At 45.5% G+C, this 18,887-nt stretch overlaps 3 protein-coding genes and 1 pseudogene across 3 annotated transcripts; all 4 read right to left on the bottom strand.

Annotated features, from left to right (window-relative positions):
* Positions 1-772: 772 nt before the first annotated feature.
* LOC127768770 (GDSL esterase/lipase At2g04570-like) lies at positions 773-1,807 on the bottom strand (annotated as a pseudogene).
* A 1,855-nt stretch (positions 1,808-3,662) lies between these two features.
* LOC127766209 (phosphoserine aminotransferase 1, chloroplastic-like) lies at positions 3,663-5,354 on the bottom strand. Its single transcript, XM_052291292.1, has one exon. The coding sequence runs from the start codon at positions 5,283-5,285 to the stop codon at positions 4,011-4,013; it is 1,275 nt and encodes a 424-aa protein (XP_052147252.1). The 5' UTR covers positions 5,286-5,354; the 3' UTR covers positions 3,663-4,010.
* An 895-nt stretch (positions 5,355-6,249) lies between these two features.
* LOC127766208 (protein RRP6-like 2) lies at positions 6,250-12,261 on the bottom strand. The gene is made up of 14 exons (XM_052291291.1): positions 11,349-12,261; positions 10,587-10,742; positions 9,643-9,801; positions 9,456-9,539; positions 9,225-9,304; positions 9,075-9,125; positions 8,858-8,957; positions 8,496-8,578; positions 8,313-8,358; positions 7,932-8,019; positions 7,666-7,835; positions 7,414-7,527; positions 7,240-7,347; positions 6,250-6,857 (listed from the first exon to the last, which is right to left on the bottom strand). Exons 1-14 carry the CDS (start codon positions 11,694-11,696, stop codon positions 6,642-6,644), a joined length of 1,803 nt encoding a protein of 600 aa, XP_052147251.1. The 5' UTR covers positions 11,697-12,261; the 3' UTR covers positions 6,250-6,641.
* Positions 12,262-14,002: 1,741 nt separating this feature from the next.
* On the bottom strand, positions 14,003-18,021 carry LOC127768746 (uncharacterized). Its single transcript, XM_052294382.1, has 10 exons — positions 17,915-18,021; positions 17,124-17,358; positions 16,928-17,035; positions 16,683-16,852; positions 16,120-16,253; positions 15,833-16,004; positions 15,148-15,700; positions 14,912-15,024; positions 14,565-14,808; positions 14,003-14,425 (listed from the first exon to the last, which is right to left on the bottom strand). Exons 1-10 carry the CDS (start codon positions 18,019-18,021, stop codon positions 14,207-14,209), a joined length of 2,055 nt encoding a protein of 684 aa, XP_052150342.1. The 3' UTR covers positions 14,003-14,206.
* Positions 18,022-18,887: the final 866 nt, after the last annotated feature.

Here is an 18,887-nt window from a genome sequence, read left to right as displayed (position 1 = left end):
AAGAGCTAGGGTTCTAACCCTGAAATCGGTATTAAAGATTGGGGAGCTTAGCTTTTAAGCGGAGGAGCCCGCTGCTTACGATGTACGCACACCGCGTCGCGGTAAGCCCGCGTCTCGTTTAGTGGGCCGGAGCATTATGGCGGAAGATTTGGGCCTAGAGGGTAGGGTACTTTGGGCCTTATCTTTTGATATTGGCATAAGCTTATCTGAGGTCCCTTAACTTGTCGACGAATCCGATTTTCATCCTTCAACCGAAAAACCAGATACAACGGGTCCCTCAACTATTAAAACCGGTGCAGATGAGGTCCGTCCGCGGTTTGATGGTGGTTTTGGCTGACGTGGCACCTACGTGGCATTTGACGTGGCGCTTACGTGGCAATTCTATCACTGAAAATAATAAAAAACCATGGGCCTACATGTCAGTTAAAAAAAACTGGTGGGCCCCAAGTGGGTCCCACATGTCAGCTCTCTCTCACTCACTCTTCTCATCTCAATCCCCTCCTCTTCTTCCTCCTCTCTCCCTATCTCACCTATCTTCACATCTCTCCCCTTTCTTCTCTCCTATCACCGGCGAAGATGCGGACAGCGTCGAGGCGCGGCCTCCTCCACTCCCGTCCCAATGGGCCTACCGCCGGCTGCCGCTGCCCTCTCCTCGTCGCCTGCCGTGCCTGCCTCCGCCGCCTCCGCATGTTCCCGCCGCCGCCGCCACTTCCCCCTTGCCTCGGCCTCCGGTGGCCGTTCTCCAGCACCGTCTTCTGCCCCCGCGCCCTCCTCAAGAACGGTTGCCGTGCTCGCCTCCGCCGGCGACCGAGCAGGACGGGTCCGGGCACCGAAGCGATGCAGTTGTAGTGGGACTGTGGGAGCACCCCGCCGACCTCATCCTACCGGGGGCGAACATGTCGAAGCAGATGGCACAGGTGAGCCGCCGCCGGTTGACCCGCGTGGGCACGGTGTTGTTGCCTACGTTCTCCACCCCGTACGCCGCTGGCGGCCACCGGCCTGTACACGTCGCCGTACACGATCATCTCGCCGTCGCCGAGCTCGTCGTTGAGCCTCGCGATCATGTCCTGGAGGCCGGCGTTGAAGCGCTCGACGACGGTGTTTTTCTCGTCGGTACACGCGCCGCCGCTCCCCGTGGCGCGCTCCAGCGGGAGGCAGCCCATGGGCGGGAGGCTGTTAAGGTCGACCTTGCGGGCACCGAGCGCGTGCAGCTCGCGGACGAACGAGTACGACTCGGCGATGCGCCAATGCCGAGGAGGTAGTCGCCGTACGCCGCCGCCGTGGAGTACTCCGCCGCTTGGGCGCGCGCCATGGCGTAGTAGTTCTCGAGGAAGTCGTTGGTGCCCATGCTGACGATGTAGAGCGCCTCCAACAGCGTCGCCGCCGCCGCCGCGTCGTCGTCCCCCCGGAAGCTTTGAAGCCTCGCCGCGTACTCCTTAAAGTAGTCTAGCTCCTTCCACATCGGCAGCACCGACTGCACGACGCGACCTCACAAAATTACTCCATGGATGTCATGTGTGATGTCACCTAAGAACACCATGAAAATGTAGCTAAGCTAGCAATCGTTTTGCTCTAATGGAAGGCTAACAAAAAGATCAGAGGTGGCATTGTCGTAGCCGGCGCCGGCGGAGGCAAAGCATGCGCCGGCGGCAAGGCTGCTCATGTTGACGGCCGGGTCGAGGGACGGGACGAGCGGCGGCAGCCCGAACGCCTCGAAGTGAAGTCGACGGCAAGGGTCCAGATGAGAAGAGTGTGAGAGAGAGAGAGAGCACTGACTTGTGGGGGCCCACTTTTTTTTAATTGACATGTGGGCCCATGGTTTTTATTATTTTTCGGGGATAGAATTGCCATGTAAGCGCCACGTCAATGCCACGTGGGACGAATACCGAGTCAAATTAGCCACATAGGCGCCACGTCAGCTAAAACCGCCATCAAAACCGCTGAGGGACCTCATCTGCACCGGTTTTGATAGTTGAGGGACCTGTCGTATCTGGTTTTCCGGTTGAAGGACGAAAATCGGATTCGTTAACAAGTTAAGGGACCTTAGGTGAACTTATTCCTTTGATATTTGGGCCTACGATTCAATGTGCCATTCATTTTGGGCCGAATTAAAAATTTTCTATCACGATTGGATTAATTGATTTCTGAAGATTCAGAAATCAGCATGAACAGCTAGCTAGCAGGTGCTCTTCTTACTTCTGCGGTCCTAGGCATTATATATAGTATTACGAATCTAAACAATTTTATGAATCTGAACATTGTCTAATTGAATACTAGATTACTATATTTCGATAGTAAGTATTTCTTAGACCTTTTGCTTCTTATTATTGGAGTATAACCTTCTCTTGTTAAAAGGACCCAATACAGATTAATCCTATCCTAATATCCATCTAAATACTACATACTTCTGACAGTGATACTAAGCAAGCAGAGCATTTGCTTTCTGATGGCAGCTATTCCAGGGGTAATTGGTGACTCACAAAATTCCTGAACTTATTCTGGCTCAAAACACGTAAAAGAATTAACAAAAGATCCAAAATTATATTAGAAATTCAGAAAGGTGCCACAGAAATATCCACTCGGCCGAATAGATTAGCAATACCAAACGAAGAGTCCAAACGGGGGATTAATCATCGATGACGTCATATGATTACCAAGTGGTACTAGTATACCCCAGGTTTAGTGATCCTCTCACTTGAAAACGCCGAAGATTCAGAAAGGCAACCAATGCATTTGGGATTCCTCACGTCTCTATAAAGAAAGATGCATCAACCGATCAACATGGGACTGGAACTAAACAGCTTACAGCTTTATTGTAGAAACACAACTAGAAAACATAATCAAATGAACAAGGATGACAAACTAGTACAGTACAAGTTTGATATATCGAGGTATTCAAAAAGGATTGTTGCTGCTCTGCTTAAGTATTGACAGAACAAAGTCAAATACACTTTCTTTGTGATTTGATCGTAGTCACCTTTGGTACTCCTGGCTTTAAGGCAGATTTACCAAACGTGCGGTTTGAAATTTCGAAGTTCAATGACATTTTTGTTTAGAATTTGTTGGCTTGCAACAAGAAGCTGTCGCACTCATCTCATTTTGTTGATTCAGCGTATCATCTCTGAGTGAGCCCAGTCCAGTCCACTACAGATCGAGACACAGCAACAAGAAAAAAATACTCTTCGCCACCAAACTCAAGAACTTGCTCACCAACCTCAAGACTATGAATACTAATAACAACCTGGATATTGCATCCCAATCTGAAGAATTTTCTGCTGGAAGAATCTTAGATAAACCGAATGAACGATTGTCGATACATCTCTATAAGGAAATGATCAAACATCAGAACCAACCAAACTTGTTTGTTTTGATAGAATAACTGTAACCGAGCTCGAAATTGTACATTGTTACATAAGAATCAAGAGACAGCATGAACGATACGGGAATGAGAGCAAACAGGAACAGAAGCAGCATCATGAAAGTTACGGTAATTTAACATTTCACTCCCAACCTAAAGATTTTTTCTGCTATAACAATCTTACATGATCCACCCCCAATCGAAAGATTTTCTGCTATAACAATCTTACATTATCCGAATGAACAATCATCGGCAAATATTTCTCAAAGTAGAAAACGAATACACAAGAAAAACCACACAGAAATGATCACACAAGAAGACCAAGCAACCTTGTTATTATGCAGCAGTGATCACACAAGACCAAGCAACCTTGTTATTATGCATCAGCATCAGCATATACTCCTCTCAGATAGCTAAGAATCTACCTTTATTCCCATAATAACATTCAATGGCACGAAATGGGAATGAGATCCCATGAACACATGAAAAGCAGCAGCATCGCGAAATAGTTACCGGTACCGATACAACAGATGGATCGAGAATCTCTTACGCGCAAAGCAGCCCTTGCAAAGAGCCTAATTATGCTATGATGAAGAACAGAGACCATTCCTACTGAAGACAGTATCAAGATACCATAACCACCATGAGCCAATCAAGGGTTCCTGGCTTGGAAATCCTTCATGAACGCGACGAGCTTCTCCACACCGGCGAGCGGCATGGCGTTGTAGATGGAGGCGCGCACGCCGCCGACCGACCTGTGCCCCTTGAGCTGCACCATTCCCTCCTTGGCCGCCTCGGCGATGAACTGCTTCTCAAAATCCCCACCCTTGGCGAGGGTAAACGGCACATTCATCAGCGATCGCACGGATTTCTCCACGGGGCAGATGTAGTATCCGCCGCTGGCGTCAATGGCGTCGTAGAGGATTCCGGCCTTGTGGGCGTTCTTCTTCTCGACCTCGGCGAGGCCGCCCTGCGCGAGCAGGTCCTCGAACACGAGGCCGCAGATGTAGATGGCGAAGCACGGCGGCGTGTTGTACAGGGAGGCGTTGTCCGCGTGCGTCTTGTAGTCGAGCATCACCGGGGTGATGGGCTGCGCGCCGCCGACGAGGTCCTTGCGGACGATGGCGATGGTGACGCCGGAGGGGCCGACGTTCTTCTGCGCGCCGGCGTAGATGAGGCCGAAGCGGGAGACGTCGACGGGCTTGGAGCAGAAGTTGGAGGACATGTCGGCGACGAGGATGCCCGACTTGTTCTTGGGCTCCGGGTAGTCCTTGAACTCGACGCCATGGATGGTCTCGTTGGAGCAGATGTGGAGGAACCTTGCCTCGGGGTTCTGCTCGATGGCGTCGAAGGGCGGGAGGGAGGTGTACTTGCCATCCTTGCCGGACCAGGCGACGGACGCGGCGGAGAACTTCTTGGCCTCCTTGAACGCCTTGTCGCTCCACGACCCGGAGACGACGAAGTCGGCGGGGTCGGAGAGGGAGGCGCAGAGGTTGAGCGGCGCGGCAGCGAACTGGGAGGTGGCGCCGCCCTGGAGGAAGAGCACCTCGTGGGTGTCGGGCACGGCGAGGAGCGCGCGGAGGTCGGACTCCGCCTTCTTGATCGCGGCGTCGAACTCCTTCCCGCGGTGGCTCATCTCCATGATGCTCATGCCGGAGCCGCGGTAGTCGACGAGCTCCGCCTGCGCCCTCTGGAGCACGGAGAGCGGCAGCGTGGCCGGGCCCGCGGCGAAGTTGTAGACCCCGCGGTCGGCGGCGGCGGCGGCGGGGGAGGAGGAGGACTGCGCGGGCGTGGCCACGGCCGCGCAGGAGATCCTGGCGGCCCGCGTGGGGAGACGGAGCGGCGAGGCCGCCGCCGAGGCCGGCTTGGGTGCCGCCGGGCGGCGGAGGAGGAGGGAGTTGGGGGTGGTGGCGGCGGCGGCGGCCATGGCGGCGGAATGGAGAGGAGAGGAGGGGAGGAGGGTTTTGGCCTTGGTTTGGGCTTTGTCTAGTGAGAAGAGGGAGGAGATTTATTCATCTATAGGCGTCGGGATCGGAGGAGATTCGGAGGGGGGTTGGTGGGCGGCGTTACGGTGTGCTTTTCCGTAGGGTGGCTGCGTTGGTGGGTGGGGCTATCTCCATGTTGCAGTGGAAGGGGAATGGCAGATTGCAGGCAGCCAAGTTGAGATTGTCAAGTGTGTAGGTTGCAAATCTGGAGCAGATCTCTGCTTCGTTTCGGCTAAAATGTGCTGCCGTTTGTTCGATTTTGATGGTCGCAGATCGAAGAGGCTTATCTGACTTACTGTTCTCTGATACTATGCTATGGGTTACTCATACGTAGGCTCATAAATTATGGGGACCTGGTTCACGCATCGATCATGGCAACCTGCGTGTGATGGTTTGGCACTTTGGGTCGCCAATTCCCCATGGTTGATGCAGAACACAGCTGTAAAATCTGGAGTCTGCGTAGCGATTTGTCGTCAGCAGATGCAACCCGTTGGCGTCATGTGCTGAGGGGAGTAGAACGCCTTGATCGATCAGGCGTTGCCAATGGAAAACAGCTCGTGCTACGTACAGATAGGAGCAAACAAACGGCAGAGCCGATATGCTCCGGCCTGGTTGGCGAGTGCCGTGATTTGACCGGTGACTGCCTTACCTGCAACTTTAACTGACATCACATGTTCCATTGCGCCCCAAGCTCATTCTGGTGGCGCGAACACACGGATCCATTTCACCGCTGCAGTGCAGGCCCAATGTTCCTCTCTGAGTTTGAACATAGACAGTGCAGGCCCTATGTTCATCCCTGAGAGTGAACATAGACAGAAACAGCATCTCTATTCATAAACAGCTAATCCAAACGATGAACTGAAACTAAACCCAGCAAAGAAGGTGTGATGAAGCCAGCGGGACGGAGACATTATGGCAAATAATTCAAGGCATGCTGTCCAAAGAAAAAAATAAAGAAAAGAGACATCGATGCTATGTGTTCATTTCTGTCTTTGTATTCTGATGCTATGCTATAACAGTATTACAGTATACCACTTGTACAACTCCAGTATTCACAATTGCACAGCACATGTTTGTCAGTTGTTACACACAAGCCAATCCACATTGGCATTTCCCATGCTCTGCATCTAATGTCAATGATATGGGCTATTCTCATATTTCTGTTAGTCTAGCCAAAAAAATCTGAGGGAGGCATAGTTTCTCATATGAGGGGGCACGGATAAAAACAGCCCAGTTTCCATTTCTCTACAGCTATTTTCTGCACAGAAGGATGAATTTGAAGGCATACATCAGAGCAATTACTGGTGTGTATCACTTATGTTACCGGAAGGTGGGAAAGATTGACGTCTTCTAGGGTTCTGGAGATCCCTCTCCTTATTGCCAGTAGGAGACAGTGCTGTTCCCGCCATAGTTCGGTTTATTGATTGAAAGCCGTACCCAACTTCAGGGCTATATTGTGGAAGCTGGGGGTAGTAAAAGGCTGGATAGGATTTAGCCTTCTCCATCTTCTCAGACTGCAATTCCGTAAATTATTGATAAGTTGCAATCGCATGATAACAAACATAAGTCTACAATTCCTACATGAAGCTAACTGGGAAATCTAAAAACATTTCCAGGAAAGCATAGCTTAAATCATGAAGGAAAAAGGTAAAATGGTGGCATTTGACATAACTATTGCAAAAATTGAAGGTTCTTCAAACATTTTCCTTTCAAAAAACTATTGTAAAGACAAAACATTCAGAACTAAACCAAAAGGATTATTTAAACATTTTACAGTATATGACCAAGAATGTACTATATCAATAACTCATCAACAATTCAAAAGGAAAATGACATGCATGCATTTAAATGAATACTTAAATGTTTTCATTGTTCAGATCAAGCACTCGCTTATACCTTATTTGAAAACCCTCCAAAGAAATCTCTCTGTCCCCCGGATGTTGAATTCCCTACTGCTCCCAAAGCCATAGGTCTCTTCAGTTCTTGAAAAGTAGCCTGTGCCACCTGCAAAATGCAACTACATAAATACAGGGGCGAACAAAAACTACAGACACTGAAATTATCTCTTACCTGCTGATGTATGTTATCGCTCAGTATTTCCTTATCCATTGATCTAATCTGGCTTGATAAGTTCATAGATGTCTTCATCTCAGGTGATGATATAGTATGAACCCTGTCCGTTAGCTGGATACAACCAAAGGTGCTTAAACGTCAATGCTAATAATCGGCACATAAGAAATCGCATTCTGTGATCCTCTCCCCACCATCCTCAAAAGCAAACAAATAAGATATGAAATACACAGAAGATCAACCTAAACATACCTGCTCCAGACGTTCCTTCTTTAGTTGTTCAGCTCTGCTTTCAAAGGCATAAGAAGATTCAGTTGCATTCCATATGATGCCTACGACTTGGTCCAGATTTTCATCAACAAATGGATATTTTGATTTCACCATTCTTTTTAACTCTGCAGTATCTGTAGGCATCTTCTTTGCTTTTGAATTCAATAGGGGGTGGAAATGAAAGAGTTAGTTAGCCAAACTAATACATCAAGTCCTGTGCCGTAAAAACAAAAATAAATCAGCAGTACCTATCTCAATTAAAGCCTTATTTGGTAACACATAACCAGTGCTCTCATCTACTTCACGAGCTATATAATCTCTCCATTGATGTAGAGCCTGCAAAAAGATATGTGAGATATTTATTACACACATAAATTAAATAACCCGAATTGGTAGAAAAAATATAAGTTGTTATTTGGAAACATGGCATGGACATATGGGCTTTCAGAAACTTTAAGTCAATAAAGTTATGAACATAGCCAAAATGAGAAACTGTCGCCAACAGCCAATAGTAATAGCAACTACTAATACATTTCTAGGAACAATGCCATGTTACACATGTTAGCTCTATTCGAGTTCGAGACAGAATGATCATAATGAAGTAAACAAATAACAAGATGTTCTCTTACATATACAACAGCCAGCTGTTTTGCATCCAGGTCATGTTCTTGCAACCTGTAATAATACACGTGTTAATGGGATTCACGCAAATTATAAATGTGAATGAAATAACTTCGAGGTTAGCAAAAGTGCATTTCTGAATGATAGAATGAAATGATCTAATTGAGAGAACATCATACAGAGCTACAGACCCGTATATGTGGAGATAAGATGTATCTGTCAGCAGTTCCTTTTCATACAACTGTAAACAAATTTCATTACTGCGCTTTTGCACCTGAAATAACCGAAAACTGGTGATCAGAATGTCCATTTTGATACTCTTTGTCAGTACTAATGAAAATCACATATATTCAGGAATCATGACTAACAAACAGATTGTAAATTTATGTGAACAGGATCGCACAATGGTTACTTTGTAAGATCTACATGCAGTTTGTTCTAAAGCGATACTTCATTCAAGGGGAAAAAAAGGATATACCAAAATAATGTTCACTCATACAGACTTAAAAATCAGATCAGAACAAAAGGAAAAACTAGTGAACTAAGGTTTTACCTCTAGAAGAAGATCATTGTCAGATGTCGACTCCTTTTGCAGTCTCAACCTCATCAAGTCATACATATACAACAGATAGTGTGTATCTTCTCTAGCATACCTGTACAGGAGTTATTTGCAAGTGGGTAAAACTGGATGAAATAGTAAAACATGTAGGACAAAAACGAGGCAAGACTAAACCAAAATAAATGAAAGATAGGGTCTATAGGTTAAACACTTTATCATTTCATCAGAAAGTGGCCTTGACCTCCAATCAGCGTTTTGATATCTACAAAAGGGGTATGTTTTGGTCATAAATACTCATTGTAGATAATTAGGTAGGTCACCATGGATACTTGAAAATTGTGTTGGTGTAAATGAGCAGTACTCTTTATTTGCTGTGACTCCACAAAAGTGACGCAATAGGTGCTCTAGGCTGTTTCGCTCCATCTGTAAAACCCTTGAAGCCTGTTTGGAGTTAGAAAGGAAAATCCAAGGTTCAGTTTATAAGACATGAAAATGAGGATTTTGAAGGAGAATGAAGAAAGAGGTAAATTAAAGGTGCAATCAAGAATCACAGTTTTAGTATTTAGTATTATTAGCCTATTAATCAAAATACCTGTCCTGTGTCAAAAAGATTGCAAACATATATGTGGAAATCCCGTTGGAGCCACATAATATCACGATCAGCCCCATGCATTACCTTTTTGCACAAGAAGAAACCAAGTAAACAGAAATTTGAGTTCACAATGATAAACAATTTCCCCTCAATAAAATGATAAACAATTGGAGAACGCAGAAGAAACCTTTCTCTTGGTTGGATCTTTAAAATGTTCTTTCAAGTAGAGACCAATGTATATGCGAAGTTTAAGGGTGTCTACAACAAAATCCTCTGTTCTTGTTGAAATCTGCATCAAGCAGGTCAAACCCTGAAATGACCTATATTGATTGTGCTCCAAGTCAACCTGAAAACAACAGAAGAACCGAAATAAAGCTTAAGTTCCTAACACTGCAAGGCCTCAGAAGTTGTTTTATTCCATAACAGATGCCCATAACATGAATGAAATGTAAAAGACCGAGAAGGCAACAGAAAGAAAGTATGGAATATGTTCTTTTTCAAGAATCCAGTAAAGTTATGCAATGCCGTTAGTGCAGAAAGTGAATGGTGTTGTCAGACAAGGCAAAGAAAGGGAAACAATACAGGCAACAGTATGTCATTCAGAATAAAGCATATATCAATTTCATTTGAATCCTAAGTCAAAAAGCTACAATATTCATAAAATGGTTTAATCCTTACAGGGTATCAGCGCTAATTGGGTTAATGACTGGAGCCTTATGATGATAGGTAAAATGAAAACATTTAAGGAGCTAATGGTCTAACAGTTCTAGAAATAGTAGAGTCCTACTGCTCTAACCAAAATAAACTCAGTACACAATATGTGTCAAAATCAATGTACCAGATCATAAAAGGTACTGCCCACCCAATAAAGAAAAGCTACTTCCCAACAACTACAGCTATGTTTCACTACATTTTATAGATAATTACTGACAAGATTTGTTTGCATATTTTAAAATCCAGTATTAGGAACTCATGTCAGGGAAGCATGCTTACAATTTTTTTCAGGGGGATATCTACATAAGACAAAATACTCTAGCAGTTGAAAGTTAATAAATAATACAATGCAAGTAGAAACAAAGTATGATATATATTCATTTGAAAGTTAAATAAAACTTAATTACAAATGCTTACAGCAAATTCATTTACACTCTTCAACTTTTTAGCTAAGTCTGCTAAACCATTCTTATCTTCAACTAGCGTAAATGGGGTATCCTCCAAATCAGCTGGCTTTACAGGTTCACTTTCAGGAACATTTCTGTCAATAAACTGCTCCATTGGCAGTTTTTCCTGCAAGGCGAGAGTATATTACATCAGATCCCATGCATGGATAATTGAATATGCAAAAAAGTCAATCCTTCCACTATTGATTAATAAGGACATAAGAAAACCAACAAATCTTGAATAACTCTATATGATTACGAAAAACAAAATACAGCATTCCTACTAATTCTGCTAACCAATTAGGCCTGAGTCAACATGTAAATGCTTACTTTTTGATAGTTTCAACATAATAATAAAAATAACACATTGATTATCCGAAAACAAAATTCAAGAAATCTTTGTCTTTCCCCGCTTCTCTCTGCACATGCCATCTTATAGTTTTTCAACAATACCCAAGCATTCTTGTCTTAAGATCATACTCCAAAGTAGATGTAGGCCATCCCCAAAACATTTCTTACCCATACAAGGCTCGATCTTTAGCCAAGAAACATCAATATTTGATTGACAAATAAAAACACCACAAAAAAAAGGTAAAACAATGTTTGGTCATGTCATGGCTTGAAATTTGATCAAGGGCTTCCTAGCTCCTCATTCTAAACACACCAAGCAACAGAAAAAGGAAAAGACTCAAAAGCAAAAACTAGGTACTAAAAGACGAAATAGAACACTAACCAGAGGGTGGATAGGGCGGCTGCCATCTTCGGTGCGCTCTAGCCAGACATGGTCGAACGGCACGTTGTAGTTGTTCACTCTGATTGCGTACACATCCTGCGGCCGCGGAATGTTGGGATCGTGGAAAGACACCTTCGCCTTCGTCCACGGCTCCGCGGCCGCCGCCGCCGCCGCCTTGTCCTTGGCCATCATCGTCCCCGACCCAGCACCCGAAGCCGAACCACCATTGGGCCGCTTCTTCTTCTTACCGCGCACCACCTGGAACCCGTCCCCCGCCTCCTCCGCCGCGGCCTTGTCCCCGGCCTCCTCCTCCTTCTCCTTCTCTCCTGGGCCTTTGAACTCGTCCATCGAGGCGAACGCGCCCAAGCTGCTCGTCGCCGAGATCTTCCCCCCCTAGAACGAGCTGGCGCCAAGCGCGGGGAGGGAGGCGTCGATGATGCGGACGGGGTGATTTATCTCAGAACCGAAGGCCCCCCGCGGCGCGCTCGAGCTGTTCGTCCTGGCGCGCGCCTTCGAGATCGTGTCCCCTGAGCTCCCGCTACCTCCGGTGACGACGCCTCGCGACGCCAGTGGCGAGGAGCCGACGGACGACGGAGCCCGCACGCCGCGGCGGAGGCGGAGGCGGAGGGCGCGCGGCGGGGGTGCAGCTAGGGTTTTGGGCGAGGAGGGGAATTGGGGGGATCCAAATGGCGGGCGGTTTCTACTCCGGGGAGGAAGAGAACGCGGCGCGGCGCGGCGAGGCGCGCCTCTGGTTTTATAGACGCGGCCGCCTCCGCCTCGCGCTCGGCGTGTGGGTGGAATGGTGGATGAGGGGATTAGTGGATGGATGTGGCCTTTTCCTTCGCCAAGTTCATGGATTGTTCATGCGCAACTCAACTTTTTTCCCCAATCCATCTATGCATCCATCTCATCCATCATATACTATGAGAGTTCGTTTGGATTGGGACAGCTCGACGGGTAAATATCTCCAACAAGTTAGGCGTGTGTGGGGGCAATTTTAGCATATCTGATGCAAAGCAAGCGTTTTCTCGATGTGCGTTGTCCGAATCTGAACATGACTACATGCAATGGTCGTTAAGTTGGTTAATTGGATGGATAGACTGGGAAAAAAAATCTGTAAATTGAAGTAGTACTTTTTTTTTTTAACTGTTGTTTGCGCTACCAAACAAAAGGGTTAACCAAGTTGGCACGGTGTGTGTTCAGCCAAACGACTCGATACTGCTGATAATGCCATCATGATTCATCTGAGGACTCATCTAGCTGTCAAGTTCTTAATGGCAGATAGCAAACGTTTTTGCTGGTTTTTTCCTTGTCTTCCTTGACATGGTAAGATCGTTTCATCGTTTCGACAAGGTTTGGTTGAATCGATTGCAAAACAAAAACCGGACGCCATTTTGTCTGAACTCTGAAGACGACAAACATGAAGATTTTGGTTGCTACATACAGTACATATTTGTCAAGCTGTTCTAGTGATGAACTATGGAATAATTAAACCCAAAGAATGAAGAGAATTGCTAAGTCAGTCCTTGAAGAAAACGTCGGCACCTCGCCCTGCAACAATGGCCGCGCTTTAACACGTTGAACGAACAGCAAAAGCACAGCGCCACGGCATGGCGGCAAAAGCCGGCAACACGGCGACGGCAAAGCCCCACGTCTTCATCTCACGTCAAACGGCTGGTATCCACGGCGGCGCTCTCAATGGCCGGCGCATTCCCGGCGTCGTCTGTCTGGGTCAAGACTCGCTACGAAACAAGCGCCCGGGAATGTAAGGAGCTCGGCGGATGGAGCGGCGGCCGCCGACGGCGACGGCGGTCGGCTTCGGAAAGGCGCGGAGGCTCCTAGCACTGTGTCCCAATTGCAATGCTACTGTTGAGCTGTTAATCTGACTGGAATATCGTACGCACAAAATCTTTTCGTCTATCCACCGTGCACATTAACTAAAAACTATCACTAAAATTTCTAAGATATTTTGTACAACTAGTATTACATCTATGTGTAAATCTTATCTTCAAACTCACTATATATATAAAAAAACAAAAATTAATACATTTATACTCTTGAAATAGTTATTTTTTTTATTTATTTTGTTACAGCTAAAATACAATGAAATGAATTGTAGTTACGACTTTATATATAAGTGTAATACTATCGTACATCTTTTTTATATATTTTTTAAAAAATATATTAGTTAGTGTGTATGACATATACGCGAAGATTTTTTTTTAAAAAAAAAGTTGGTGTGCATAATGTGTGCACGAAAAGGTTTGTTATATCAAATATGTTCCCTAATCGACGGGGCTAATAATAGCACTCGAAAACCACATTTATCCATGTTTCAATATTTTAGTTTTTTCAATTTGCCTCTGAATTTCAGATATAAGCATGATCACCCATTCACTCTCATGTTGTTCTGGAGATAACAGATTACAGATGGCCTAATCGCGTGCTGGGAAGTTGACAATTCAGATGGTGATTTTGGTTCGGAAGTTTCAGAGTGAAAGTTCGGAACAAACACAGAAACTTTGTCTATTTCATTAGTAGCAGTATTTCCGCTGCCAATACGTTCTTCTAAATCCATATGTCACTGACAAAAACTCTGCACCACAATATTGAATATTGAATATATGACGTATTCCTTTATTTATCAACACACATTGACAGTTATTTAACCATTAGTACATCCAACAAAGTGTTCCGTGTTAAGTGCTCTGCCATTTTTCTTTTCTGGTATACACCAGCTGACAGGTGATAAAGATGATGGCAGTATGGCACATCTCTGAGCAAAAAACATACATGAACACTTAAGCTTATAGCTGAACAATACCGAGGATTTTTCTGCTGGCATTTCGTCGAACACTTCACAGACCACCCCCGTCAACCGCCCGAACTGGGACGGCAGGTATGCTCTCCCACCACTCCCTCCACCGCCGGCTTCCCTGCGGGTTCGACATGGCTCTCGCGATCCTCGTGTTCGACATGAAGCCGCCGGCCATCACCCCGATCAGGACGTATTTGAACGGGATCACGGCCAGCGCCAGCGCCAACCCTGTCAGCATCCATATCACCGTTTCTGTATGCTGCAAACTCAGAAAATTATCCAGAGTTCCACATCATGATGATGAAGGAACGCGTTAACATGACATGGAAATGAATCGCAACGGTGGAACGATTCGGTGATCGGAGAACGTGTGTGATGAACTCTGATGATATTGATACCTTTGGTGACCTCGCTAACGCGATCGACGATACTCGGAGGATCACGACATTTGCTGTCTTGATGTACTCGTGCACTCTTTTCAGGCTTTGCTGTGCTTCCACTAGGCTTTCCATCGTCGTCTTGTCCGATGAAGTGTCGATGATCACCTCTGAGCATAGTGCACCGATTTTTCTTTGTCTAGCCCAAACCATGAATCCTGCTGCCAGTATCAAGGATGCCGCTAACGCAAAACCGACCCACTCTCTGCATCATGTTGAAAAAAAAAAGGGACCTTGCATCTCATGTTCCCTGATCGTTTCCAAGAGTAAAATGTATGTTGAAATTAAATGCGGTGTATAAATCTAACCTGTATATGGTTAACACCATCATGGCAAGGACACTGATAGTCACAAGTGGTTTCTCCCATGAGATTATCTTTTGGATCACTGGAAACAATTTGCTCATGGGGCTTACTAACCCCTGCATAAAAAACAGTTAGAACTTAGAACCGTTGAATGGAAGTTTGATTAAATCAATCCGGCTTAAATAAAAATGATTTGAGCAGATAAAATACCAAAGAGAATATAAAAGAAATGTACATACCACCAGTACAAGAAGGCTATCAGTGATACCTTCCTCCTTCATTCCTTCGATAGCAACGTTAGCGACGGTGACTTCCCGAGCCTCGTCTCTTACTTGACCGATAGTGTTTTCAAGTGATGCCAAGGGCTGTTCATGGCTATTTGAGTCCTTGTCATGCTCTTTTGCTATCTCCGCACTTAAAGCTACCCGATGCGACTTGCTCAAACCCTTGAACACATGGGATGCACTGAGCGGAGTTATCGTTGACGTCTCTTTCAGATTATTTGCTAGTTGTTCAAGCACAAAATCACCTTTAGGAAGCTCATCGTAAAGCGAGAATACTAGGAAGCTAGAAGGAGGCGGTGGCGACATCCTTAGCATCTCTCTTGCAGCATGAAGCCTTATCACCCCCAATATGATTCTCGAATGCACCTCCCATTTGTGAATGGGGGAGTCTATGCTGTACATTGATATGAATCGGTGAAGGAATATTACTTCCCTTATAAGGGTAAGCCACATATTGCGCCTTGTTGAGCTGGTCATCTCAGGAAACTCCAAAACCAAAGGTTCTGGTCTGCATAGATGAATGGTTACTGTCGATATTCTTTGCAAAAGGGGCAAAGTGATAATTTTAATAACAAAAAGAATTGATCCGTGTAGGTTGTCCATATGAACACAAAAATAAGAAATGCAAGAGGGAACTCACAGTTCAAATTCGATGCCTTTGTCAAACAATGGTGCACCAAAAGGACCAGTTGAAGTAGTTTTAACTTGTTTTCCTATTTCACTGCCTGTAAGTTCGACTTTGAAAGCAGGTTCGTATGAAATTTTCCCAGAAGCCTCAAAATACAATGCCTTGTTTGTCAGAGTCAGCCTGCCTGTATAGTATACAACCAATGTAGCATTCATAAGCAAATGTTACCAAAGCATCAACGTAAAATGCTAAGACCTGAAGAAACCAGAAATAATATAACTCTTGATCAGATTGATGACCTGGCCAACTAGTGGTTCCAATGTGCCGCACCACCCTTTGTGTTCCTGCTGTTCCCTCGATGTGCAAGATGAATTCATCTTCAGCAAGTTCAGTTCCGGTTGGAGTTGACACCTTCTGCAAGAATTCGGAAGACCTAAAAAGAAGTCAATTTCACATGGCATCCATCAGGATGTGGTGGACTGGTGGTCAGTGTTCTATATTTTGTATCATTTCTCATGCTTTATCAGTATAATTTGCAGTTCTACCAGTTTGTTAGAAAAAAAAAGAAGAAGAACGACATCTAGCAGGGAGGTATGAAAGTGTTGACTTTTGGCATTCCATTTGACCATTTGTCTTATTCAAAAATATTATATCAGTATCGTTTATTTTGTTATGATTTGTTTTATCATTAAAAACTTTTAAGGTTGACATAAATTTTTTTGCATATTTGCACTACTATTTTGAATAAGACGAATAGTCAAATATCACATCAAAAGTCAATGGAGTTATCCATTAAAAAACAGAGGAAATGCAATGTTGCTTATGTTTGCAAAAAAGATCTAACTGTGAAGTGGTTGCATACTTGTCCATTTCTTTCAGGAATTTGTCGTAAGCAGGATAATGAAGCCTATTAGCGGTTGTAGCAGTCAGGGCTTCAAAGGTGAATTGAGCATTGATAACATCGCACGCCAAAGGAAATACAGATCCAAACCACACATATGCATCTTCTCCAACTGTTGGTTCTTCATTCACCTGAAACATCATTACCGATGAATAGCTTGAAGAAATTTTACGGAAAGGAATTTAATCAGCTATGTGTTAACATACGAGAAGAGGCATGATATCTGAATAGAACAGTGAGGTCTCATCGCCCATGACAGCTTCATTTGCTCCGAGCGGCTCCTTCTTATCCTCTCTTTCTTTAGCTATGCTCTCCTGTAATGTCACCATATTGGTCAGTTTAGATCAGATTTCAGAAGAACACAAACACACAATTTCACACAAATATAAAAAAATCACAAACCATGGTAACTTGTTGATCTGAAGGAGTGGGTGTCTCCCAAGCCAGCATCATATCAAATGTGAACCGACTAAGCGATCCATCATGGATCTTGTCTCCTAGATCAACAGATGTAACAACTTGCAGCGCCTGAAGGATACAGAACTCGACAAGTCTTCTTGAATAGTTATCCACCGCAGCAGTCTTCAAACCGAGCTCAAAGTCTGCAACTAATTCATCAACACTTCTGTCCAATGTCCTGTAATTAAGCCATGACCCCGTATTAGTTACTCTTGCCATTTCTAGTCCTGAGTCCTGACTCCCGACGAGCAATAAGGATTACGTATGAATCATGCACCGAATAGAATAATTGCTATAATATATTACTAATGGTATCAGGACATGGTTACAGTGACATGGTTAGAAATTATAGTATTCAGATTGTTTTGGACATATGGATCAGAGAACTAGAGACGTTTAGCAAATACAGGGTATAGTTACTAATGAAGAACTGACGCGCTAGAGGTTTAATTTGGAAGCAGTTTGTGCGGTCAAATAAAATGCCCAAACATGTAATCCGGCTTCATTTCAAGTAGTGAAGCTTCATACCAATATGTTCTGTTCGTACAAGATCAAAGCACATGAGTCTGCTACAAGGAAAACACTGCCAGTTTCTTTCGAATTGATAGCAACAGTTTCTACACACACAACAACAACAACAACAACAACAACAACAACAACACAGTTTCTACACGATGGAGAAATCAACCATCAACAGGGTTTGATTAGGATTTAGGATTAGAGAAAGTACGCACAGGGAGCATTGGCGGAGCACGTGGTTGGCGATGGAGGAGAGGTGCTTCCGGCCGCCCACTCCCGGCGCCGGCGAAGGCTCGCCGCCGCCGCCCGCCGCCGCATCCATGGCCGCGGGTCGGGTTGTTTGGTTGGTTGGGGTTTTGGGGTGTGCGCGACACTGCGCGGCGCAGCGTGGACAAGAGTGGACGGGGCGTGTCAGCGAACGGAGTCTAGTAGAGTGGTACTAGTAGTATGGGAGAGTGAACTCGCTGGTTGGTGCGTTGGTGTGCGTGCATGAGGCGCATGCAGCTCGCCACCTCGGCCCGCGTCGCGCGGCAACGCGTCACCTGCTCTCGCCGTCCACGTCCCCAACGCCACTCTTCTAGAGCTTCTCGTCGGCTCGGCTCGGCTCGGCTGGAACCATAGGACCGGACCGGAGCAGCGGTTGGATCGGAACCAAAGCTTTCGTCGGTCTGATCAGACCGTCTACGCAAGTGAACCGGTAAAAACCGGCTAGACGCATAGATTTTGAGAAAACCGCTTAAAACCGAAAAAAAAATCGGCACTGAACCGCTGGACAGGTGCATGTGGGTCTGTAGCAGCTCAGAATATAGTTATTGAGATCGGACCAGTCGTTGAACCGGCGGCTTCGGTTCGATAGTTAATTGGTTTGACCGTTTGGACCGTTGGTTCATTCATTGAGGTCCTCGCCGGTTCAACGACCCGTCTGACCTCAATAACCTGGAACTGCAAGTCTACTGTACAGTTTCACTCGGCCAGTGGGCCGGGCCCGGCCCAATGGAGAACGGGAGATGGCTTGACAAGGCGGTGTTTCACGCACATTTTTTTCTTCTTTCTTTTTTTCTTTTACCGTGCCGACTGCCGACATCCCGACAGTGCCGCCCAGAACAAACCACAGAAAATCGCAGGAAATACTTATACTGTGAGAACAAGAACAAGTAACAACAGCACGGTTCATATTCCTTGTGGGGG

This window comes from Oryza glaberrima, chromosome 3, assembly GCF_000147395.1.
Source record: "Oryza glaberrima chromosome 3, OglaRS2, whole genome shotgun sequence".
Taxonomy (NCBI): Eukaryota; Viridiplantae; Streptophyta; class Magnoliopsida; order Poales; family Poaceae; genus Oryza; species Oryza glaberrima.
This window is presented reverse-complemented; position numbering and strand designations above follow the sequence as displayed.

Excerpts from the sequence above, each read along its gene's own strand:
- LOC127766209 (XM_052291292.1), bottom strand. The coding sequence starts at position 5,285 with ATGGCCGCCGCCGCCGCCACCACCCCCAACTCCCTCCTCCTCCGCCGC.
- LOC127766208 (XM_052291291.1), bottom strand. The coding sequence starts at position 11,696 with ATGGACGAGTTCAAAGGCCCAGGAGAGAAGGAGAAGGAGGAGGAGGCC. Across the intron at positions 10,743-11,348 it reads GCCGCCCTATCCACCCTCTG|GAAAAACTGCCAATGGAGCA; the intron begins GTTAGTGTTCTA and ends CTCGCCTTGCAG. Across the intron at positions 7,348-7,413 it reads GCGATAACATACATCAGCAG|GTGGCACAGGCTACTTTTCA; the intron begins GTAAGAGATAAT and ends TGCATTTTGCAG.
- LOC127768746 (XM_052294382.1), bottom strand. The coding sequence starts at position 18,021 with ATGGATGCGGCGGCGGGCGGCGGCGGCGAGCCTTCGCCGGCGCCGGGA. Across the intron at positions 17,359-17,914 it reads GTGCTCCGCCAATGCTCCCT|GACATTGGACAGAAGTGTTG; the intron begins GTGCGTACTTTC and ends GCTTAATTACAG. Across the intron at positions 14,809-14,911 it reads ATGGTGTTAACCATATACAG|AGAGTGGGTCGGTTTTGCGT; the intron begins GTTAGATTTATA and ends AACATGATGCAG.